At 44.7% G+C, this 18,901-nt stretch overlaps 1 protein-coding gene across 6 annotated transcripts; it reads left to right on the top strand.

Moving 5' to 3' along the window:
- Window positions 1-3,139: 3,139 nt before the first annotated feature.
- LOC120894068 lies at window positions 3,140-18,523 on the top strand. 6 transcript variants are annotated; one of them, XM_040296431.1, is made up of 8 exons: window positions 3,140-3,345; window positions 11,532-11,667; window positions 14,525-14,685; window positions 14,787-14,970; window positions 16,358-16,400; window positions 16,496-17,696; window positions 17,761-18,003; window positions 18,081-18,523. In XM_040296431.1, exons 2-8 carry the CDS (start codon window positions 11,556-11,558, stop codon window positions 18,213-18,215), a joined length of 2,079 nt encoding a protein of 692 aa, XP_040152365.1. In that variant the 5' UTR covers window positions 3,140-3,345; window positions 11,532-11,555; the 3' UTR covers window positions 18,216-18,523. The 6 variants fall into 6 exon arrangements, with proteins under 6 accessions (XP_040152365.1, XP_040152363.1, XP_040152361.1 ...); XM_040296429.1 differs by having other exon boundaries at window positions 11,529-11,667; XM_040296427.1 differs by lacking the exon at window positions 3,140-3,345 and adding an exon at window positions 3,371-3,775 and having other exon boundaries at window positions 11,534-11,667.
- Window positions 18,524-18,901: the final 378 nt, after the last annotated feature.

Raw genomic sequence — 18,901 nt, 5'->3', positions numbered from 1 at the left:
GGATGGATGATAAGGGTGGCCGTTGGGCCCGTGAGTTCCACCAGTTGCCCCGACCGAACCGAACCCGTCGTCGGGGTCGACTTCGGGCGACGCACGGCGTATGCGTCATCAACCGATACGGTGGAGCGCAATCGGGTTTCTTTGTGTCGTGTGGCATTTTAATGGAGAAGGGTGTAGTGAGGGATGATGGAGTGAATTGTAGAGGAAGATGAGATGTGCAGGGGTTTTCTTATGTAAAAAGCGATGGGTGAAGAGATGAAATAAGACAAAATAAATCAAATAGAATAGGTGATAATACAATTAGGTTAGAAAATAACTAAAGCAGCAATTTTCACCCACATTAACAACGTTCATATTGCATTGGCCGTGGCATTTACTAGCGTCCCCTGCAGCATGCAAACAACCCCTGCAAAGCAACATCCTAGGTACTATTGACGCCTCAAGTATATATTTCAAATGCGCGAATGTATTTGTGTAGCACAGCGATACCGACACAACAAGTGGACGCTCAACTTGTTGACGAACCCTGAGTGACCTTCCTCCACCAATACCGTGAGTGACCTTATTCGTGCGCACAAAGGATACCGGTACAGGGTGGCTCACATGCACATCGAAATTGGGGGAGCGTCCCTTCCATCCTGCTCACACCCATCCAAGTAGCCGAAACCACATAAGCTCACTCACACAAACGCGCGCTCGCGCAAGTGTATGTAAAGCGTCCGTTAGGATTATTCTATTGCCATTCCAGGAACACGGGAAAACGTTTTTCCACCGAGCGAAGGAAGCGTCCGTGTAGAAGCAAAACCCAAAAAAACAGCCGCTCCCAGTGCGTTACACTTCCCTTCTTCCGGCGTTTACGTGTTTCATCGTTCGTTCGGTTCGGGCCATGTGAATGAACGTGCCAGTAGACGTGCAGGTGCACACGCGCGAACCAGCAGCGCGTTTCAAGGACTAGCCCCGAATCGGAACCGCTTTGTGCATGATAAACTGCACTCACTTTATGTAAATAATGCAAAAAAGTCTCGTCCACCTGGACCTGCCCCTAGGCGTCCGAGGTGTTGCTCTCAAAAAGGAAGCCAAATTTCGAACGCTTCGCCTGGGAGCCGTGGGTGTGAAATTACGTACCGAGAAGCGTACGTTACCAGTTGGGTACTGCTTTTTCAATTCCACCCGCTGGTGTGGGCGCCATCTTCCGACACACATTCTTCAATGCTTGGTAGTGTATGAATGAAGCCGCACGATGGGTGTGCCTTTTTACCACCTGCAGCACCACCAGTACCTGTACCTACCAGCCTAGCCGTATCGACAAGCTTGGAGTTGGGAAGCGGAGCAGGGCTCAAAATTTGTTGGCAATGTTCCTTCTCGATACAACCCCACACAGCGGGTTTTCCGTGTGACCCCATTTTACTTTGCAACTTCATTATTTTGTTGCCATTTTATTCACCTCTATAGTGTGAGTGTTCGTATATATATGGGTGGGTTTTTTTGTCCACACCTGGATGACATGTTGATATTTGGTTGCTTCCTTCTTCGATCGTATCGGCACATACACGGAGGAGCAGGTTGAACGGGAAAGCGTAATGCTATACAGTGTAACCGGAAACCAAGATGGATGCACCGGTATCTTTCATTACTTTTGTAATTTATGCAACCAACCATGCCCTATCTGTCCTCCGGTTGGCAAGGAGGATACGTGGCCGGTGATATATGCTAAATAAGACTGCTAGACAATCATTGTCAGTTGTTTAAATGGGAATAGTTTATTTGAGTGTTGGCAGGAGGTTTATCTTTGGCTGGGTTTATACGTTTGTACAAACTAGTTCTTGCAATGTTTTGTGTTACTTTTAATATTGATGGTAGTGCAAGAGATTGGAGAAATGTTTTTGAAGCTCTGATCAATAGGATTTAATACAAAATTTTGTGTGGCAATGACGATTGATAAGACTAAACAACCTCATAGCTAAAACTACAAGAAGATGAATCAAATTATTTTAGGAACTACAAATATGTAGGTAATTTATAGAACTTGTCGTCTTTTCAAGACGAATTGGAATGTAAGGTGAACCGTTTGACATTTCCTTCAAATTCCATAAATATTTATCCTTTCAAGATATCTTGCTCATGTAAATGTTTATATTCCACGTATGCGGTTTGACTTCCTAGATTCTCTAAAATGAACTCTTGATTGGCAGTTCAGAAAAATATTATATTTACGAACAGTGGACGTCATTGTCAAAGTTTTGAAGGCTCCAAAACAGTACATTGATTTAGTTTCCCAAAGATCTACATTTCTTTAATCTAAACCTTAGAGCAACTTCAATATGTTATGAAATTTAATAAATTTATACTAATATACATAATTATTACTATGCGTTAATTCTTGGTCGTTAAAGATATTATGGGCCAAATTATCATCATTTAATATTTTAATCTAGCGATCTGTTATCACTAAATAGAATGATGCAACAAGACGGGAAGCATGTGTTAAGATCCAGAACATTAAACGGATGGAATGATGATAATATAGCTTATAGGAGCTTTAAGGCCCTTAAACGCTTAATAACAATAAAAATCAACGTAAAACCAAGAATTGTCGAGCCGACAATTCCAAGAGTTTAATTACAGTCTTAAAGGCATCTAGTAAACCTGATCATTCGATTTAAGTTTCACTCAGTTCTAGGTTATTAATTTATCTTTGTGCATCATTCATTTCTCTTGTATTATTTTGTAATTTTATGATAAGTCAAATCAATTCCATCCTACGCAAACCAGCTCTCTTAGCTCTTGGAGTTCATGTTTTTTTATTCTCTTTTATAACGGTCTGTTCAGCATACAGCACAAACTTGCATGCAATCCACTTGTACAGAAAACTTTCAAGCGATCATCGATCCAATTGCATCCAATCTGTTCCCTTGACAGTGTAGGTGCGCTAGATGTGTAAGCATTCACACTCATACACCTCTACATCGCACCAAACAACCACGCGATCGACCGCCGACGCAATCCGACCACAAGACGATCGCACCCATACACACATGACCATCCCCTAACCATCCCCCAAACACCGGTCGATACCGGCGGGGGTTAGCGTCTCTTGGTGTGCGATCGTCCGCACATACTCAGCGACCCCACAACGACGGCGCACGGCAAACGATCGTCAGTTTGAGTCGGTGCGTACATTGAAGCGGTCCATTCCTGTTTGACGCTGCGGCGATCGTCGTCCCGTTTTACTCTGTTGTTGACTACCCAAATAGGGATAGCCCGTTCTCTCGATTCCGGTGTGATTTTTTGCCCCCGGATCCCCTATTGTGCGTGCGTGTGTTGTATCCCGTGTGTCCCAAAAAAGGTAATTCCAAAAGGTGAACAAGTGAAGCAGTGAGAAAGCAGACGGAAAGGAACAAGTCGATGTCGAGTGTGGAAGCAAAAAAAGACTGCCAGTGATCGGGTTTTTGCGGTCTGTATGCAGTGAAGGAACTGTGTGTATGTGTGCGCGCAGAAAAAGACACTGATGCACATCGGTGGATTGAATGTGTAATGTGCTCCAGAAGCTTTCTTGTGTCCCCACCTTATTTGAGTTCGCGCAACGCGTGTTTAAGTCTCATTCTTATGCAGCTCGTGTAAAGCCAAAAATGCATTGGGAACGACGAACGATGTGCCGAACTGGAGTGAATGTGTTTCGTGAAGCATTGGTTCATCTTATCTGGGACTGTGATGCAGCAAAAAAAAAACTGTTTGAAAAAATTCATAAATCATTGAAAGCAAAGTGCTCGCTTCGGTACCATTTCGTTCCACAATCATCGTTAAAAGCTGTTATCAATTATCACCTTGCAGCTGTCGATCGTCAGACCGGGTGACTTATTTGTCTTGTCAGTACATTATGTACCATTGCGATTAGCAGCAAGGTCGAGCATGACCTTGAAGAAAGTACAACAACGTGAAGAAGAATGTGTGTTTTTGCCGTACTTTTTGGAAGAACTTCTTCATGATTGCTTTATTACAATTATTACAAAGAACAGATGCAGTGAAAATAGAACCGTAACAACATTTATTACAAACCATGATAATAACCCACAATTTGGATGGGCTTGTCCCGAAGCTAAATGCCAAGATCACTACGATCGCCTTGGCTAACGTCCAGAACGTACGCAAACCTTGTGTGCGCATATGTAGTGGTGTATGCCGCCCAAAGCTGGCCATTTGGTTGCCCAGTTCGCAAACAGCAGCCAACCTGCGATCAAAGCGCAACAAAAAATGCCAAAAACATTCACCTGATCAAAGAGACACATTCTTCTCGGGGTTTGTGCTGTTTGGACAAACATTAGCATTCTAAATTCAACACAAACCGGTTCGCGGTTTATTATTCCTGAATGGGGAAGAGCGCCGTATGCAGAAAAGGAGGATGAAGAACTGTGTTTGTACAATCGGTATGCCACAGTCAGAAAATGTCGGTCGATGGTGAAATAACTTAAGAAATTACCATTTAATGGCTCCAAACTGTAGTACTGTTTGGTAGAAGAGTGATATTTGTTCAAGCTCTGTTTTTACGTAAGAAACTAGAATAATAATATGGAAATCACCTTTCTTTTAAATTGAAACAGTATTTAATTCCTCAAATTGCTTTGTTCCTGTTTACAATTCCATCTCAGCGTTTTTGCCTCTTCCACCATTTTAGCAGAAAAGCTGAATTTGCAAAACCAACGGCAACCATACGACAACACAATGAAGAGCTAAACAGTCTTGGCTAATAAAAGGGACCTCCCAGGAGCATCTCTTGGCAGTTTCCGCTTATAAATTCTACGTCTAACAACAGTTCTTGCAAACCCGCTGACTCGTTGGTCCCGGCCAACAAAACATTACACCTCAACTCTACAACTACTACCGTCTCCTACTGCTCGGGAGATGAATCTCTCGGCACAACACAAACTGTCTCCTTTGCCCCGTTTGTAATCTGATACAGTGCTTTGCAGCCTGCTCTGCACGTTGTGCTCCCATTAGATTGTCCAAACAAAATCGCGCTAGTCGCACAAAACACAAATTAAGCGGATGATTTCATAACACCTTGAGGTCGTTATTTTTATGCACGTGAATAATCACCACCCATCTACACAAGAGCACCCTCCGCTAGTGACCTCAGACCGTGTTGCGATGTATTGGGGCCCACGCATTTGTTTGTTTCCTCTTAATTTATCGCATCACAATATGGTTCCCGTCAGCGTGTCCATTACTCGCATCGGATGGCGAATATATGGATGGGCTCTTACGCTCCCTCGGTCTGTCGCGCTGTTCGGCATCAACCTGCAACAGTTTGATAGGTCGGCAGAGGATCTGTAGGAGTCGACCGCTTAAAAAGCCGTGCGGATTTCAACCCTCCGATGGCCTCGAAGACGCACACACACACACACAGACAAACAATCTCCCATACACAAGCGTAGAACAGAAAGTGCACTTGTGTTTAATTAAATGTTTATGTTGTTCGCCCTCTCCGGCCGGGAAAGGACGGGAGTGAGGTCCTCCGGTGAGACAGCAGCCGAATGTGATCACATTGTTGACTTTACTCTCAGCTCGCAACGTATGTTTCTTTACGTATGCGTGTGTGTGTGTCTGTTTGTATGAGTGTAGTAGGGGTGGTGGGCTGCTGCACGTAGGTCGTAGCAACTGCAAGGGTTGTGCAACTGCAAGTGTTTGCAACGATGGATTAGTACTGCGGTGCTGCGGTGCTGTGGTTTGGTGCGTTGCCTTCTGCTTGCCACCCTGCCGCAGGTCTTGATTCTCTCGCTCCAGTTTTCCGCACGGTGACCGACATTTCGATGCACAAAGTAACAGAGAACGTCCGGAATGTGGCGTCGCAAAGTCGATTGTCAGTGTGTGCATGTGTGTGTGTGCAAGCTGGTGATGTGCGTGGGTTCTCGAATTCGATTTCACTAGATTACCGGTTTGTGGTCGGATTTCGGTGGTTTTGGTTTTGTTTCTCCCAAAACGAGCATTCATACTTGGATGTTTTTTAATTCGAGTACACTTTTCCATGCACTTTTAGTGAGATTTGCACAAAATTAGCCAAACATGTTGACATCCCGAGAGACATTGTGGCTAGAAACGATTGTTTTGAGTGTTTGTAAAAGTATTGAAGCTTTAATTTGAATTAATTTTCTACATTCAAAAGTTGTATGTTTAGCTAATAAAGATTAATCTTTATTATCTGTAGTTTACTTATAGCTATGATGAGTAATGTTAAACTTCTGTTGACATATTCGGTTTCAGGCATCGTTTATGAGCAGTTTAAGCTCTTTTTATTGGGCATTACATTTGATACCAATTTCGGAAGATCACATATTAACTTAGTGATAATCTGATAATCATTTGTTGTGCCTTATTTAGCTGAATTATGTTTTTCCATTCAACCTGTCAATATCATTCTCATCGATAAAATTTATTTATTCACAACAACACAGAGCCAAATTCAGATTCGGATACAAAAAGGAATACATCTATACATCTGATGGTTAGATTGTTCAACAAGAATTAATAGAGTGATAAGCTCACAGAAGCAATAATCTTTTATATTACTGTATTATGCCTCCATTCATACAAATTTCCACATCAACGACTGGAACTTATGCAAAAAGATATTGGTATTCTCATCAAAAGAAGCAACCCATTCACAACCAATATTTGCTCAAGACTAGTTGAAGCATTTTGAATTGTTTCAATTCTTCTTAAGGACTTTCGCCACACACCCGTAAGACCCTTCAAAAACCCACAAATTTATGCTCACTTATGCACACTCTCTCTCTCTCTCTCTCTCTCTCTCTCTCTCTCTCTCTCTCTCTCTCTCTCGGAAAAAAACCAATCAAACCAACCCTTTGACCACTTTTGGGGCGAAAGAAATCAATTCTCCATAAATCACAATCCACTCCACTCCAGCGGCTTTGATCCTGTCTCGTTCTCAACCCCGCGGCACGAGTCTCGTGGGTGGCGAGTGATTGACTCGTGCATAGATTAAGCGTTGCATAAGCGTTGCGGGACAGTGCATGTTTGTGTCGGTGTGGTCCGGCACTCGTCGCTGCACCTCGCCGACATGATGCAACGAACGCAGGCTCTCGAGAGGCGCCAGCCGGCTTTCCAGCGATCAAACCATTTTCGTCTCGGCCTCCCACCATTGGCCTCTCTGCGGCTCAAGTCAATAATCAGAAGCCCAGAACCGTTCGCCGTGTTGTGCCAGCCTTTACCAGCGCTGATAGACGGAATGATGTCTTTGAACTGGCACGATGAGCAAAGAGCCAAAAAGTTCACCGCCAGATCGACGATTCGTCATACTCGTGTTGGCTTCCGGTTCCTACCGTTCGTCTTTTTTTTTGTCTTTTTTGTCAACCTTCAAGCCCGTCGATACGTTTGCAGAAAAGGCCATTTGCTCACCGCCGCACTCGCGCAAACCGTATTTTGCATTCGAAAACGTGCCTGTTCAAGCAATCTTGTCCGACCGGAGGGTTGACGTGTGCTCCGTCGGCGTCGGTTTTGTTACGCTGGTCGGATCAAATTTTCCGCCGGTCGTTGGGCGAGTTTCTAATTTTAGCGATGAAAATTCGACTTTTTCCGAGTGCAGCTTCCATCGTGCCCGGTCCCGGCCCGGCTCGGATGGATTGTTTACGAGATTTTAAGGAATTTCCGACCATATGAGAGCCACCGGAGAGGCCGCCATGGTCCAAAAATACATACCGCCATACAGCGAACCAGCCAGTATCGGTGGCGGGAGCGAATGCACACAAACAACAACAGCAGCAGCGGACCCGGTCAGGGCCCCCGGGGCCGCATGATCTCTGGCTTATGTATGTGTGTGTGTGAGTGAGTGGGGGAAGCTATGGTTTTGTTACTGTAATGGTAGTACGGGACAAGACGCTTGAACCTTTGGAGCGATAATAATTTCATTAACAGGTACCATCCCTGGTTGAAGGCGAACCCACTCGGCACGTAGCGTGAAATTTGAGGCACTGGGTGTTGTTTAGTGGAGTCCGCGTGTGAGACTTTTATGGGATTCTAAGGGCGTACACGTTGTTCTGGCATGTTGATTTAAGGGAAGATGAGTTAAAGCTTAAAGTTGAGATAATAGTTAAATACCTTAGTTGTGTGCATCACTAATAGAATTGTTTGTTTCGTTTACAGTAATGTGTTAATTGCTCTTAAAGGTTGGGAAGTACATAAAAAGGCAATTTTGTCATTGGCTATAATTGGTTCTTTATTGAACCTGTAAAATGTTAAATTATTATTGTTGTTTTTTTTCATAATGTTTGCATCATCATCGATTGTTGTAATGAGTTATTTAACTTCATAACTCTTTCTCTATTGTTTTCACTGTAATTTGAAGTATGAAGTTATATCTTTTTTATTTTTTTTTTTCTGTTTTAAAACTATTGATGGAGACATTATATTGCTATTTTATTGTGAATTAAATAGAAGTTGTTGAATTGGATTAAGAAATAAATACACTTGAAAATCGTAAAACTGAAATCCAGATAACGCAAAGATCAAAATATGGTTTCAATTATTAGCTTCTCTCAAAAAATCCTCTGAAAGGCAAATAATAATGAGATTTTTTCATTATATTTTTGATTATTCAATATTTAGGATTTTCTTATAGTTTTTTATTTTGTTTTTCCTATTGGAATAAAAAATAAATCATAATGAAGCTCAAATTAATTAACCAAACCAAATTAATTTCACCTACCCACTCAAGGGTTAAGCCACCACACTGCACTACGAAGTCATTTCTTCCCAATCAACCTCAGCAGGCGCGTACTCTTCAGCACAGCACAGCCTCTTTAGCTTCTCGCGTAGTGTGCTCACGTCTCCGATCGCACATCCGGACCCCATTCGAACGCCATCCGATCGATGCTTCGATGCGTCGAACCGGCGTTAGATGGCACCAGCCCATCCCAGCATGTGTGCTGTAAAGCAAATAAACATGTGTACAACGCGCTAACGCAAACGCGCTCCACCCCAAACCCGGATGACCGGACGTACGCAAAGCGCACAGGTTGCCCCATGTTGCCGCTTGTCTCCCGTGTGTCCATTTAAAAGCGACCCAAGGAAACAAGTTTTACCACGCACCAAGCGCAAGCAGCAGCAGTGGGTGCAGTCGTACGGCAACGTCCAGCGGGGAGGTGCGTAAATGCACGCCAAGACACACCACGAAGAGAGCGCGCAAGAGACAACAGAGCATGCCATGTGTTGGTGCAGATACACACACACACACAACCGCGCCCGCGTTGTTCGTTTTAATCGCCACCACAAACTAAACCCTTCACCATATCGTGATCGATCAAAGTGTTTCACTTTGTTTGCTGTGCTGCGTGTGGGATGGAAACGCGATGGCGCGCGATGAGTGTATCTGTGTGTCTTGTCTGGCCGGGGAGGTTTTTTACCCATATTTGCGGGGGCGCCAATTGACACACTATGATGTCATGGCGACGGCAGGCACTGGCCATCGCGAGAGCGGCCAGGAAGGTCATCGCGTCGCCGTACGGCACCGACTAGCAACGTGCATCGTGTTTACCCGTGTGGAAGGAGTACAAAAACACTACCTCCATAGCCCTAAAACCTCGAAACCGCTTGATGCTGGTGGTTGCTTAACGCTCGAAAGGATCTAGTGGGCCGAGTGGGGTGAATTTCGTGGAATTGCGCTGGAACCACTGTTGCGCACCGTGTACAGCTGTTGCGGTGGCGTACGTTAGCATGAATTCTTGGGCCGTTTCTGCTAGAAAGAGCTCTAGCCAACGGTGCCTGTTAGTTGTTGTTTTTGTGTGGCGAATATTCGCAGAATAAAATCCAGTTTCCTCGTCAGAGATTGCGAAATCAGTGCTGCACTTTGATTTGATCGAGTTTGCACCGAGATTTCAATGTTCTATAGAAAGCAGAGTTCATTATCGCAGTATGGTTCACCTGTTTTTCAGGAGATAAATACAAGTTCTTGTCATCCGGTTCGAAGGACCAAAGACTACTCATCAAAGCTCCTAGAATTGTTATTATTTTATCGACTCGTGGATCAGCATGATTGGAATCTCGTACCACAAACTGCAATAAAACAAACTTCAACCAATATGAACCACCCAACAGCACACGATTGGGTAGATAAAGCACAAATCGACTAGTATTAAAACTTAACGACATTTTACCTTTTGCGGATGAAGAACGTTGACGTAACGCACACCTTTCCATGACATCATGCGGTGCGATCTTTTTTGTTATGACGAACGCGTGTTCCGCCGGAAGTGTGTAGGTGAAATGACTCTTTTGAGGGCGGCTTGACATCACCCCCTGGCACCAGGCACAGACCAGGCGACAAACCGCACCAAAAGAATGAAAAATGGAGCTATTCCATTCACACTCCTTGCTCGTCGAGAACCGTTCAAAGATCCGGACCTGCTTTTTTCACACTCCCAAAATGGAACCGTGTTTGTGGAGCGCCAACATTCCATTCTATGGCTCATCCCAATTCCAATTCGCCAGCAGTGGATGCTGACATCCTGAGCACGCAGGTGGGTGAAGCACGGCAGCTGCAAAAACAAACAAGCACAAGCACACTGTGGCTGTGGCCGAGTGACTTAAAGAAGAATCGGTGGCAAAAACCTGGCCTAACCTTCAAACCGTACACTGTTAAAGTGAAGCGGCCGGGTCGATCTCTGCCAGCGACGGATACATTTCATGACCATTGGCGATACCCATTTACGGTGCTCTCATGGCTTTTCTCCATGCCCGGGGCGGCAATAACCGTGCTCGAGTTCAATTCCAAGCGTTTGTGTGTTTGTGTGTGTTTGCTTCTTACTCGTACATAAAGCGCTATCGAACACGCGTGACAAACGGCGGGCTTCTCTTTCTTCGGAAATGGCATGGCACCGGTCACCCCTACTACTACTACTACTACTAGTTCCGTCGGTCGCCTCCTGGATGCTGTCGAGGCCATCCGTCACACACACGGTTCCGGGTTTCCTTGGGCTTCTCCGCTTCTTTGCTGTAAAAGGAGCGGGCCACCGTTAAGCGGAACCCACGGACGGTGCAAGGTGGCAAAGATATCCCAGGGTCGGTCGGTACGGACATCATCATCCGGTAACAGGTTTTGGTTTTTTCTCTCCTTTCTCGGACTTGGCTCGGTACGAGGCTGTGTGTGTGTCTGTGTTTCGGATGTGCTGATGTGTAATGGAATGGGTTTTTTGTTCCGACCCACTGCTGCAAGCTTCAATGATCTCGTTAGCAGATGCCCTCCTTAGGGCACAGTACCTTCCGCTAGCGATTTATGGCCGCTGCAAATCGGATGAACGCTTTCCTCTCAACGCACACACACTTGTCTCTTGGTACGTTTAAGTCCGTACTGATTGCAGCTGCAGCATCACAATCACAAAACTGATTCTCCACCCCGGCACAAGGACATTCTGCGATGCTCGTTCCGTGTCATTTCTTATGATTTAATTTCGTTTGCTTTGAGTTTGCTGAGTCTTGCGCTCGTTACATTTCTTTCTCCGTTCCTATTTTCTTCTCCCAGCAGCCTCAGCAGCAGCAGCAGCAGCATGACGACCAGGGAGCAGCGGCGGGAAGAGTATTCGTCCTCGGTGCGCGTCATGTCGCCGTCACGGTCGATTACACCCACAACGCACGGCCATCAGTTCGATAACCGATTGGGTAAGTGAGTGATGAATCGCTGGTCGCTTCATAAATGCATAATGCAACCAAATAGAATTCGTCTCTGCAAGCAACGAATGGACAGAACGTTTTAAATTGATGCATTTCATTGTAAGGACGTGTTAACAATATCGCTACCATAATCCAGGAATGACATTCCAATTTTCTCGATAGAAACTCAACGTACCTTAAAACGGGTTGCTATTATCTCGGAACACAAACAATACCAAAACCTCACAACAGCTGGAACAGCAATTTTCATCTCTCACATCGTGTAGCAATTTCGTAGACAATAGAGGGAAGATTTTAGATGCATTTTCACTTGCAATTCATATGATGGTGTGCAATTGAACTGTAATCTTGTGGTGTATTGTACTAGCAGACCAGCAGGGCAGGGGTAGGCAAACGATTGAAAACGTAAACAAAGTTTGGAAGGCTGGATTCATGAAAAATTATACAACAGCATTCCTTTTAAATTGGTTGATCGTTGGTAGACTTGAATATCATACAGGATTTTCCAAGCCATTTTCGAATGTAAACGTTGTTATTCGTGGAATACAAGATATTAATCAACAGCAATCTGATATTTTCATCATTTTTTCTTCGGAGTTTTGGAGATGCATCGCACCAAGATTTGTACAACATTTTTCATTCCTTGTGAGTTGTTTTTCAAAAGCTGTCAAATGTTGCATTTGCATCACAATACTTTTTAGTTCTTCCTCATGATTTTCAATACAAATCAAGCTGGATTGAGTTTGACAGTTTTTGTGACTTGTTGGAAATCATGTGTAAGAACTAAAATTTTATTGTGATGATATGTGACATTTTTTGAAAAAACATTTTGCAGGCGGTGAATAATGATTCAAAAGTAACTCGGAAACCCTGTAAAATGTGTGAGCGCATGGTTTGAATACCCGTGTAATATTTTTTACGCTAATACAGGAAGTCACTTTCTTTGTACACATCCAAGATGTTTTTAAACAGCTGTCAAATAGTGCATTTGCGTCATACAGTCAAGTCATACAGTCTTTGTCAAGTCAGTTTCGAATGTAAACATTGTTATTGATCGCATTCAAGATGTTTTTCAACAGCTATCAAATGGTTTATTTGGTTCAAAATTAAATTTCAATTTCAACTCATGATTTTCAACACATAACAAAGAACTGTCAAACTCAATCTAGCTTGAGTCGCGTTGAAAATCATGCTGTAGAAATTAAAAATTATTGTGATGGAAATTGAAATGTCAGATTGACGTGGAACAACATTTTGCATGCGGTGAGTAACAACATTTACATTCGAAACTGACTTGGAAAACCCTGTCAAAACTCATAATAAAATTTCAGTTTCATCGCATGATTTTCAACACAACACAAAAAACTGTCCAACTCAATCAAGTTTGAGATGTGTTGAACTTGAAATTATGATGATGGAAATGAAATATTTAAGATTGATGTGAATAAACACAAATGAAACATCTTACAAATGGCTCGGAAAACACTGTATAGTGATCATATATGATCAAATTTACATTGTTTTAGGAGTAAAAACAAACCATGCGAGAACTAAATATTTCGTTTTCATCATTCTCCTTTAACCCTCCTTTATTAACCTTTTAACCTCATGAATGGATAAAAATACGTCTACAATACATTAATATTTCCACCAACTTTGCGTTGCCAACCCCTGCCGAGCAGGACGATTGTTTCATGCTCACATTTCCCATTAAGTCCAGCCTTCGAGGTACAGCTTGTTTGTGGTTTCACAATAACGCTTCTTGCGGAACTAATCCGTAAAATCGGAAAAGAAAAAACAAATCCTATCCGGACTGTCTATTATGGCCAAGTAATCTGCTTCGTTCGAGCATGATATTAGAAAGTATGCAGAGCAATAATTACTGCCCGTTTCTACTGGTAGAAGGAGAAAATTTCTCCCGTTTTTTATTTGTTGCTATTTGCCTGTGGGGAAATTTGAATAAGAATACAGAACATCTTGTCCTGAAAGAAATCCAAGTGGTTTTAAAACAAAAAATCGTGCAAATATGACTCAAGCGCTTATTCTGTGAATATGGACTTCTCTAGGGAGATTTGTACAGCTCGTAACCTACGGCGGAAACACTCAACCGTGCTCACCGTGTTTCACTCCAAACGTCGGAAGTATAAATAGCACACCGAACGACTGTGGTGGGTGATGATTACTGCCGCTGTGGCGAGAGGGACAGAGCAGTAAGAGGATCGTTAATGCTCTAGTTATTTTGAAAAGGCGCCTTGCTGTTGTCCAGCTGTACACAAATGATGGTACCATTAGCCATCCTTTTATTTGCAATCACTACGCGTGTTGGTGTTGAAAATTGGAACAATACTAGAAAAATGTTTTAATTACAATCTGCAAGAAAACGTGTTTTTAACATAAACAGTAGAAACATATAAATGTAATCACATTTTTCCGTGAAAGAAGAACAAGTCCTCTTCATTATCAAAAGCACCATCGAGAAAAGTGTTTCATTGGTTTCAATTAATGCCCTTTTTTCTACCACGAGACAGCAAAGCAAACAGTATGCATCTTTCATTAGCGTTGTTTCGTTACGAGCGAGCGACTAATTGGAATTAATAATCATCGTCTAAAAATCCTATCGCCCCTTTTCTACCCTTAAACTTCTCCTCAACAACGGCAGCTTAACGAAACAAGCGCCCAAAGTTTGGTTCATTTATAAAATCTCCCAAACGATTCGCGAACGTAGCGCCCTCCACCGGGATTATCGTGCTGAAGCCCCTTTTCTTGTTCCGTGTTGCTTCTACTAAGCTGTTGCTTAAATATTTATTTATCGTCATTTTCGCTGGCTGTTCTCTTCTCACCACAGACAATCTGCTGGAGGATCTGCAGCAAAGCGTGTCCCGCCCGGGAAGCTCGCTAGGTCAACCGATCAACAATTACTCGTCGACCCGCGAGGTGCAGTATCTGCAGCCGGCCAATGTCACAACGGTAGCCCGCGAGCGCTCGGTCAGTCCGTCCACCATCACGGTAAGTGCGCTCACTCACACACACTCACACGATTGCATTTCTTTTTCGATTCTTTTAATTGTTACCGTCTCTGTTGTTTTTTTTCGGATGACTCACCGCAGAACGAACGCAAGATCTACAAGACGGCCAAGTACGAGTACAAATCGAGCGGTGGCAGTGCGGTGACACTGCCGGCGGGCGGCCGCCCGGACCAGTCCGTCAGTGAGGTGTACCAGCGAAACATTAATCAGCTCGACACGCTTCTGAATGATCTTGAACGTGAGCGCGACTCATCGCTCGATCGGGGTAAGCTACACGTTGTGTTTTTTTCGGGGTGAAAATGTGTTCCCATCCCGTCCTCGATGCACCAAACAAACAAACACGGCGCAATGGCTAAAAAGGGTACTAAAAATAGTACCACAGCAGCATTGCCACCGCTCTTGGCACAGACACACGTCTGTCTATGATGTGATTAATCATAATGACGCGTTTTTTTTTGTTTTCGCTCTCTTTCCCCGTCGACTTTGGCTTGACGAACGTGGGTCCACGGGTGAAGCAGTTTGCTTCCCAAAACTAAATTTCCTCCCACTGTGTTCGCGAGCGTTGGCGGTTCGACTGTAGCCGGTTCGACAGTACCAACCTGTGCCCGTCTGGTTGCACGAAAAGTGGCACAATGTCAGGCAAAGATGAAGCTAAAATTAGCACAGCACGATTTTCGGTGAAAACCCTTACGGTAGTTCGCGCGTTCGCGTTTTGATGCTACCGTTCGAACTGGGTCAGCGACTTTTTTTTAAACAAGAACATGGAAGGTTGTGTTCTGATACACTTTAGCGGTGTTTATTCACCGTGAAAAGAGTAAACAAAGTTGCTCGGCTCGGGAGTAATTATCTGAAAACGGTTAGTTATTTTATGGTCAGTATTTTGTTTGGACGGGAGATGGAGAAGCCTGGTGGATTGAACGAAATTAGTAGTTGTAAGCAATTGCACATCGAAATCAATCAAAAACTGAGCTTTCAAATTAATTTAGAACAATTAACAAGGTTTCCCAACGTTTTTTGGTTGGATTCCAATACTTGTTGCTTCCTATTGTTTGGTGTATTCCCACGAATTTGTTTTGTTGTTTCCCAGATTTTAGGTTGAATTGTATTGATTTCTCATGGAATCACACCAATAAATCGTGATATGAGTATAAAATAAATATGGTAATCAACCAATAAATCGTTGGAAATCCTGTATCATGTCTCTCTGCCAAAATGACGCACCAGACGCAAATACAGTGGCTCACAAAGTTCAAAGGAGAGACCTTTGAATAATTTTAATGGACGAATTCACAGTTGAGTACCACAGTTGAGTATTTGCTACTTAATGTAATGAACAACGTGGATCACTGACCTTTTGAAGATTATGATAGTAAAGAAAATATAAAGTAAAATAATGAAAAACAATGTATTTCGGCTGATAAGACTCTCGTGAAGCTCCTAACACTAAGAGCCAATAAGAAATAAAGGAAAATGGTCCAAAGTCTTCCACTTTGTCGTCACATTTTGTAGCTGACGAGGTTTGAAATGATATTTTATATTCCAAATCCTATTCTAATAGCAAATTGAAGCCTTACAAAGTCCCTTTTCTCAACTTCAGCAGCAAATGATGAGTCCAAGCATTCTATTTAATTTACATTTTCCATTCATTCCAGGCAACAGATCTTTGAGCCGTGATGGCATCGATTCAGGATTGCAGTGAGTATTATTGCCCATTTGCGTCAGCACGTAGCTGCAGTGCATTAATCCCTACGTACTATCTCTATCCCTCTTTGTTTCTCCCAACTTTACAGTGAGCCTGGTGCGAGAATCATCAAAACCACCACCACGTACAGCACCACCGGTGGCAAGCAGCAGCACCAGCCAGTGAACCGGGAGCTCGTCTTCGACTCCCCGAACAGCTACGAGGTGCGCCAGTCACGTTCGCGCCACCGTAGCCCATCGTACGAGAATCACGCAACGACGACCTCGACGGTTAAGAACGTTTCGTACGGATCGGACACCGGCTCGGCCGGCATCTACGGGGGCATCCGGGCGGCCACACCGCAGCGCGCCATGACGCCGGCCCGCTCGGACGAGTACTACACCGAGACGCGCACCGTTTCGCCCAGCTCGGATCTGGTGGCGCGCAACGTGCGCTACAACGAAACCGTCCACGTGGACGATGCCGCCAACGTGCTGCACAGTATTCCCCTGTCGGACGACATTTTACCCCGCCCGAACACGAAGGTCACCACGACCGTGCGCACCTACACGTACGAGCTGCCGCCGGACAGTGGTGCCGCCGCCGGCTCGCTCAACCAGACCATCTCGTACACGAACCAGGCCGTCAACCAGACGACCAACACGCTGCCGGCAGGGTATCCGGACCATCCGGCCCAGCATGTCAATCCGGGCAGCAAGACGGTGCTGGTGAAGAACGAAACGTTCAACACCACGAACAACGTGCAGGAGTACCCGGTGCCGACCATCCTGAACCATCCGCTGCCCCCGAACACGGCCAAAACCGTCTACTACAAGAAGGACACGAAGCACTCGACCACCAACTACTACCCGGACCAGCCGGTCGAGTCACCGTATCCGGGCAATTTCCGTGCGATCGAGCCGCCGCCCCGAACGGCGGCCGGCAGCCCAGATCAGCCCAGCGGGTCGATGAAGTACACCGTGCAGGAGCCGGGCTATCCGCCGGGCAACAACACGACCTACATTTATCGCGAGGAGCGCACCAACACGAACAATCGGTACGGATCGCCCGTCCCGGTGGCGGACAATCTCTATCCAACCGGACCGGGCGGACCGGGCGGAGTGCCACCGCCGACCACGGTGACGTACAAGTACAGCTCAACGACGACGAACGCGACGCGGAACCTGTACCCACCGCCGGCGGAACGGGAACCGCTGCTGCAACCGTTCCCGACGGACGGCATCGATCGGAACGATCTCGATGGTAATCCGCCCCGGCGGCTGGACGATCTGATGGCCACATTTGGAGAGGTAAGAGAGGTCCGTTGGACGTTAATTTGAACAGTACTAACGTGGCTGTTTTGCATTTCCCCAGGATGGCCAAATAATTTACCAGTCGAAGGTCACATCACAGACGGACAGTGGCCCCGGGCCAAAAAGACCGTCGCCCGAACGGAACGGTACCGGACCGAAACCGATCGACGACACGGTCGACCAGAAGAGCGCACCGAACCAGTCGTCGTCGTCGAAGAATATTGCCGGTCCGCCGGTTTACTACCCGCCAGGGCATGAGATGTTTGCCAAGAAGGAAATGGAAGCGAGCGGTTGGCGATCACAGGTGACATGATCTCTTCCTTCTTTCTTCTACTGCCAAAACGTACCCACTTATGCTTACTTATCTTTTTTCCCTCTCAGGGCGAGTACGCCAAGGCAAGCGGGATGTACAAATACGAGGCGGAAAGTAAATCCAAGAGCTCGAGCAAATCCGGCGCCGCCGTCGTGCCCGTCTGTCTTCCACTGTGCTGTGCGATGCCCTGCTCGATTATGTAGGGGGCGGAAAGGACAGAAGCGATCCAGTTTGCTACTCTATGTGCTCTAACCTTGCGCAACTGGAATAACAATCTTCGATGTCTGTGTGTGTGTGTTTGAGTGTCTTCGGTAGGGAAGAAGGATAGGACTAAACCGCGCGCACGCACGGGCAGCAATAATGTGCCAATTAACGATATTATATTTGCCTGTTATTATGTTACTTCGCTCTATGATGACTCTTTTTACCTACACCGTTTATACCCAGCTCCTGATCGTGTTTTTTATACTCCGGAGAAACTAATAAATAAAACAAAAATGTGTAAAGAATATCGACACGAAGTAATTAGTCAAAACTAGCTAAGAGAAAGATAAAAAAGAGTTATGAAATAAAGAAGATTTTATTGAATAAGTTGGGAGCCACTGACATCGTGTTTGAAAATTGTAACGTCGACTGTCGAAGCTTTCACTTCACTTCGAAGCGCCTAAAAGTAGGCAAACGTAATGCAGCATACAAAGCTTTTAAGGCCCGTTGGCAATACAACCCCGTTGTCGTTGTTGTTTGTTTATTTTTAAAAGATACTGTGGGCCAATTTCTGACTATTTGACACTCCAAAAAGTGGTTGTGATTGATCTGTTTATCCACTTTTGTTATTGTTATCCATTTCTAACCAATTAGTCATTTGTGGCTTCAAAAAATATTACCTCTT

The sequence above is a fragment of the Anopheles arabiensis genome, chromosome 2 (assembly GCF_016920715.1).
Source record: "Anopheles arabiensis isolate DONGOLA chromosome 2, AaraD3, whole genome shotgun sequence".
NCBI lineage: Eukaryota > Metazoa > Arthropoda > Insecta > Diptera > Culicidae > Anopheles > Anopheles arabiensis.
Note: the sequence above shows the minus strand (reverse complement) of the source record. Positions and strands in the feature narration are given on the sequence as shown.

Bases quoted from the DNA above. Each gene is read 5' to 3' on its own strand.
- LOC120894068 (XM_040296426.1), top strand. From the start codon at position 3,528: ATGTGTAATGTGCTCCAGAAGCTTTCTTGTGTCCCCACCTTATTTGAG. The intron at 11,668-14,524 runs GTAAGTGAGTGA...TTCTCACCACAG, and splicing joins TCAGTTCGATAACCGATTGG to ACAATCTGCTGGAGGATCTG. The intron at 16,401-16,495 runs GTGAGTATTATT...CCAACTTTACAG, and splicing joins GGCATCGATTCAGGATTGCA to TGAGCCTGGTGCGAGAATCA.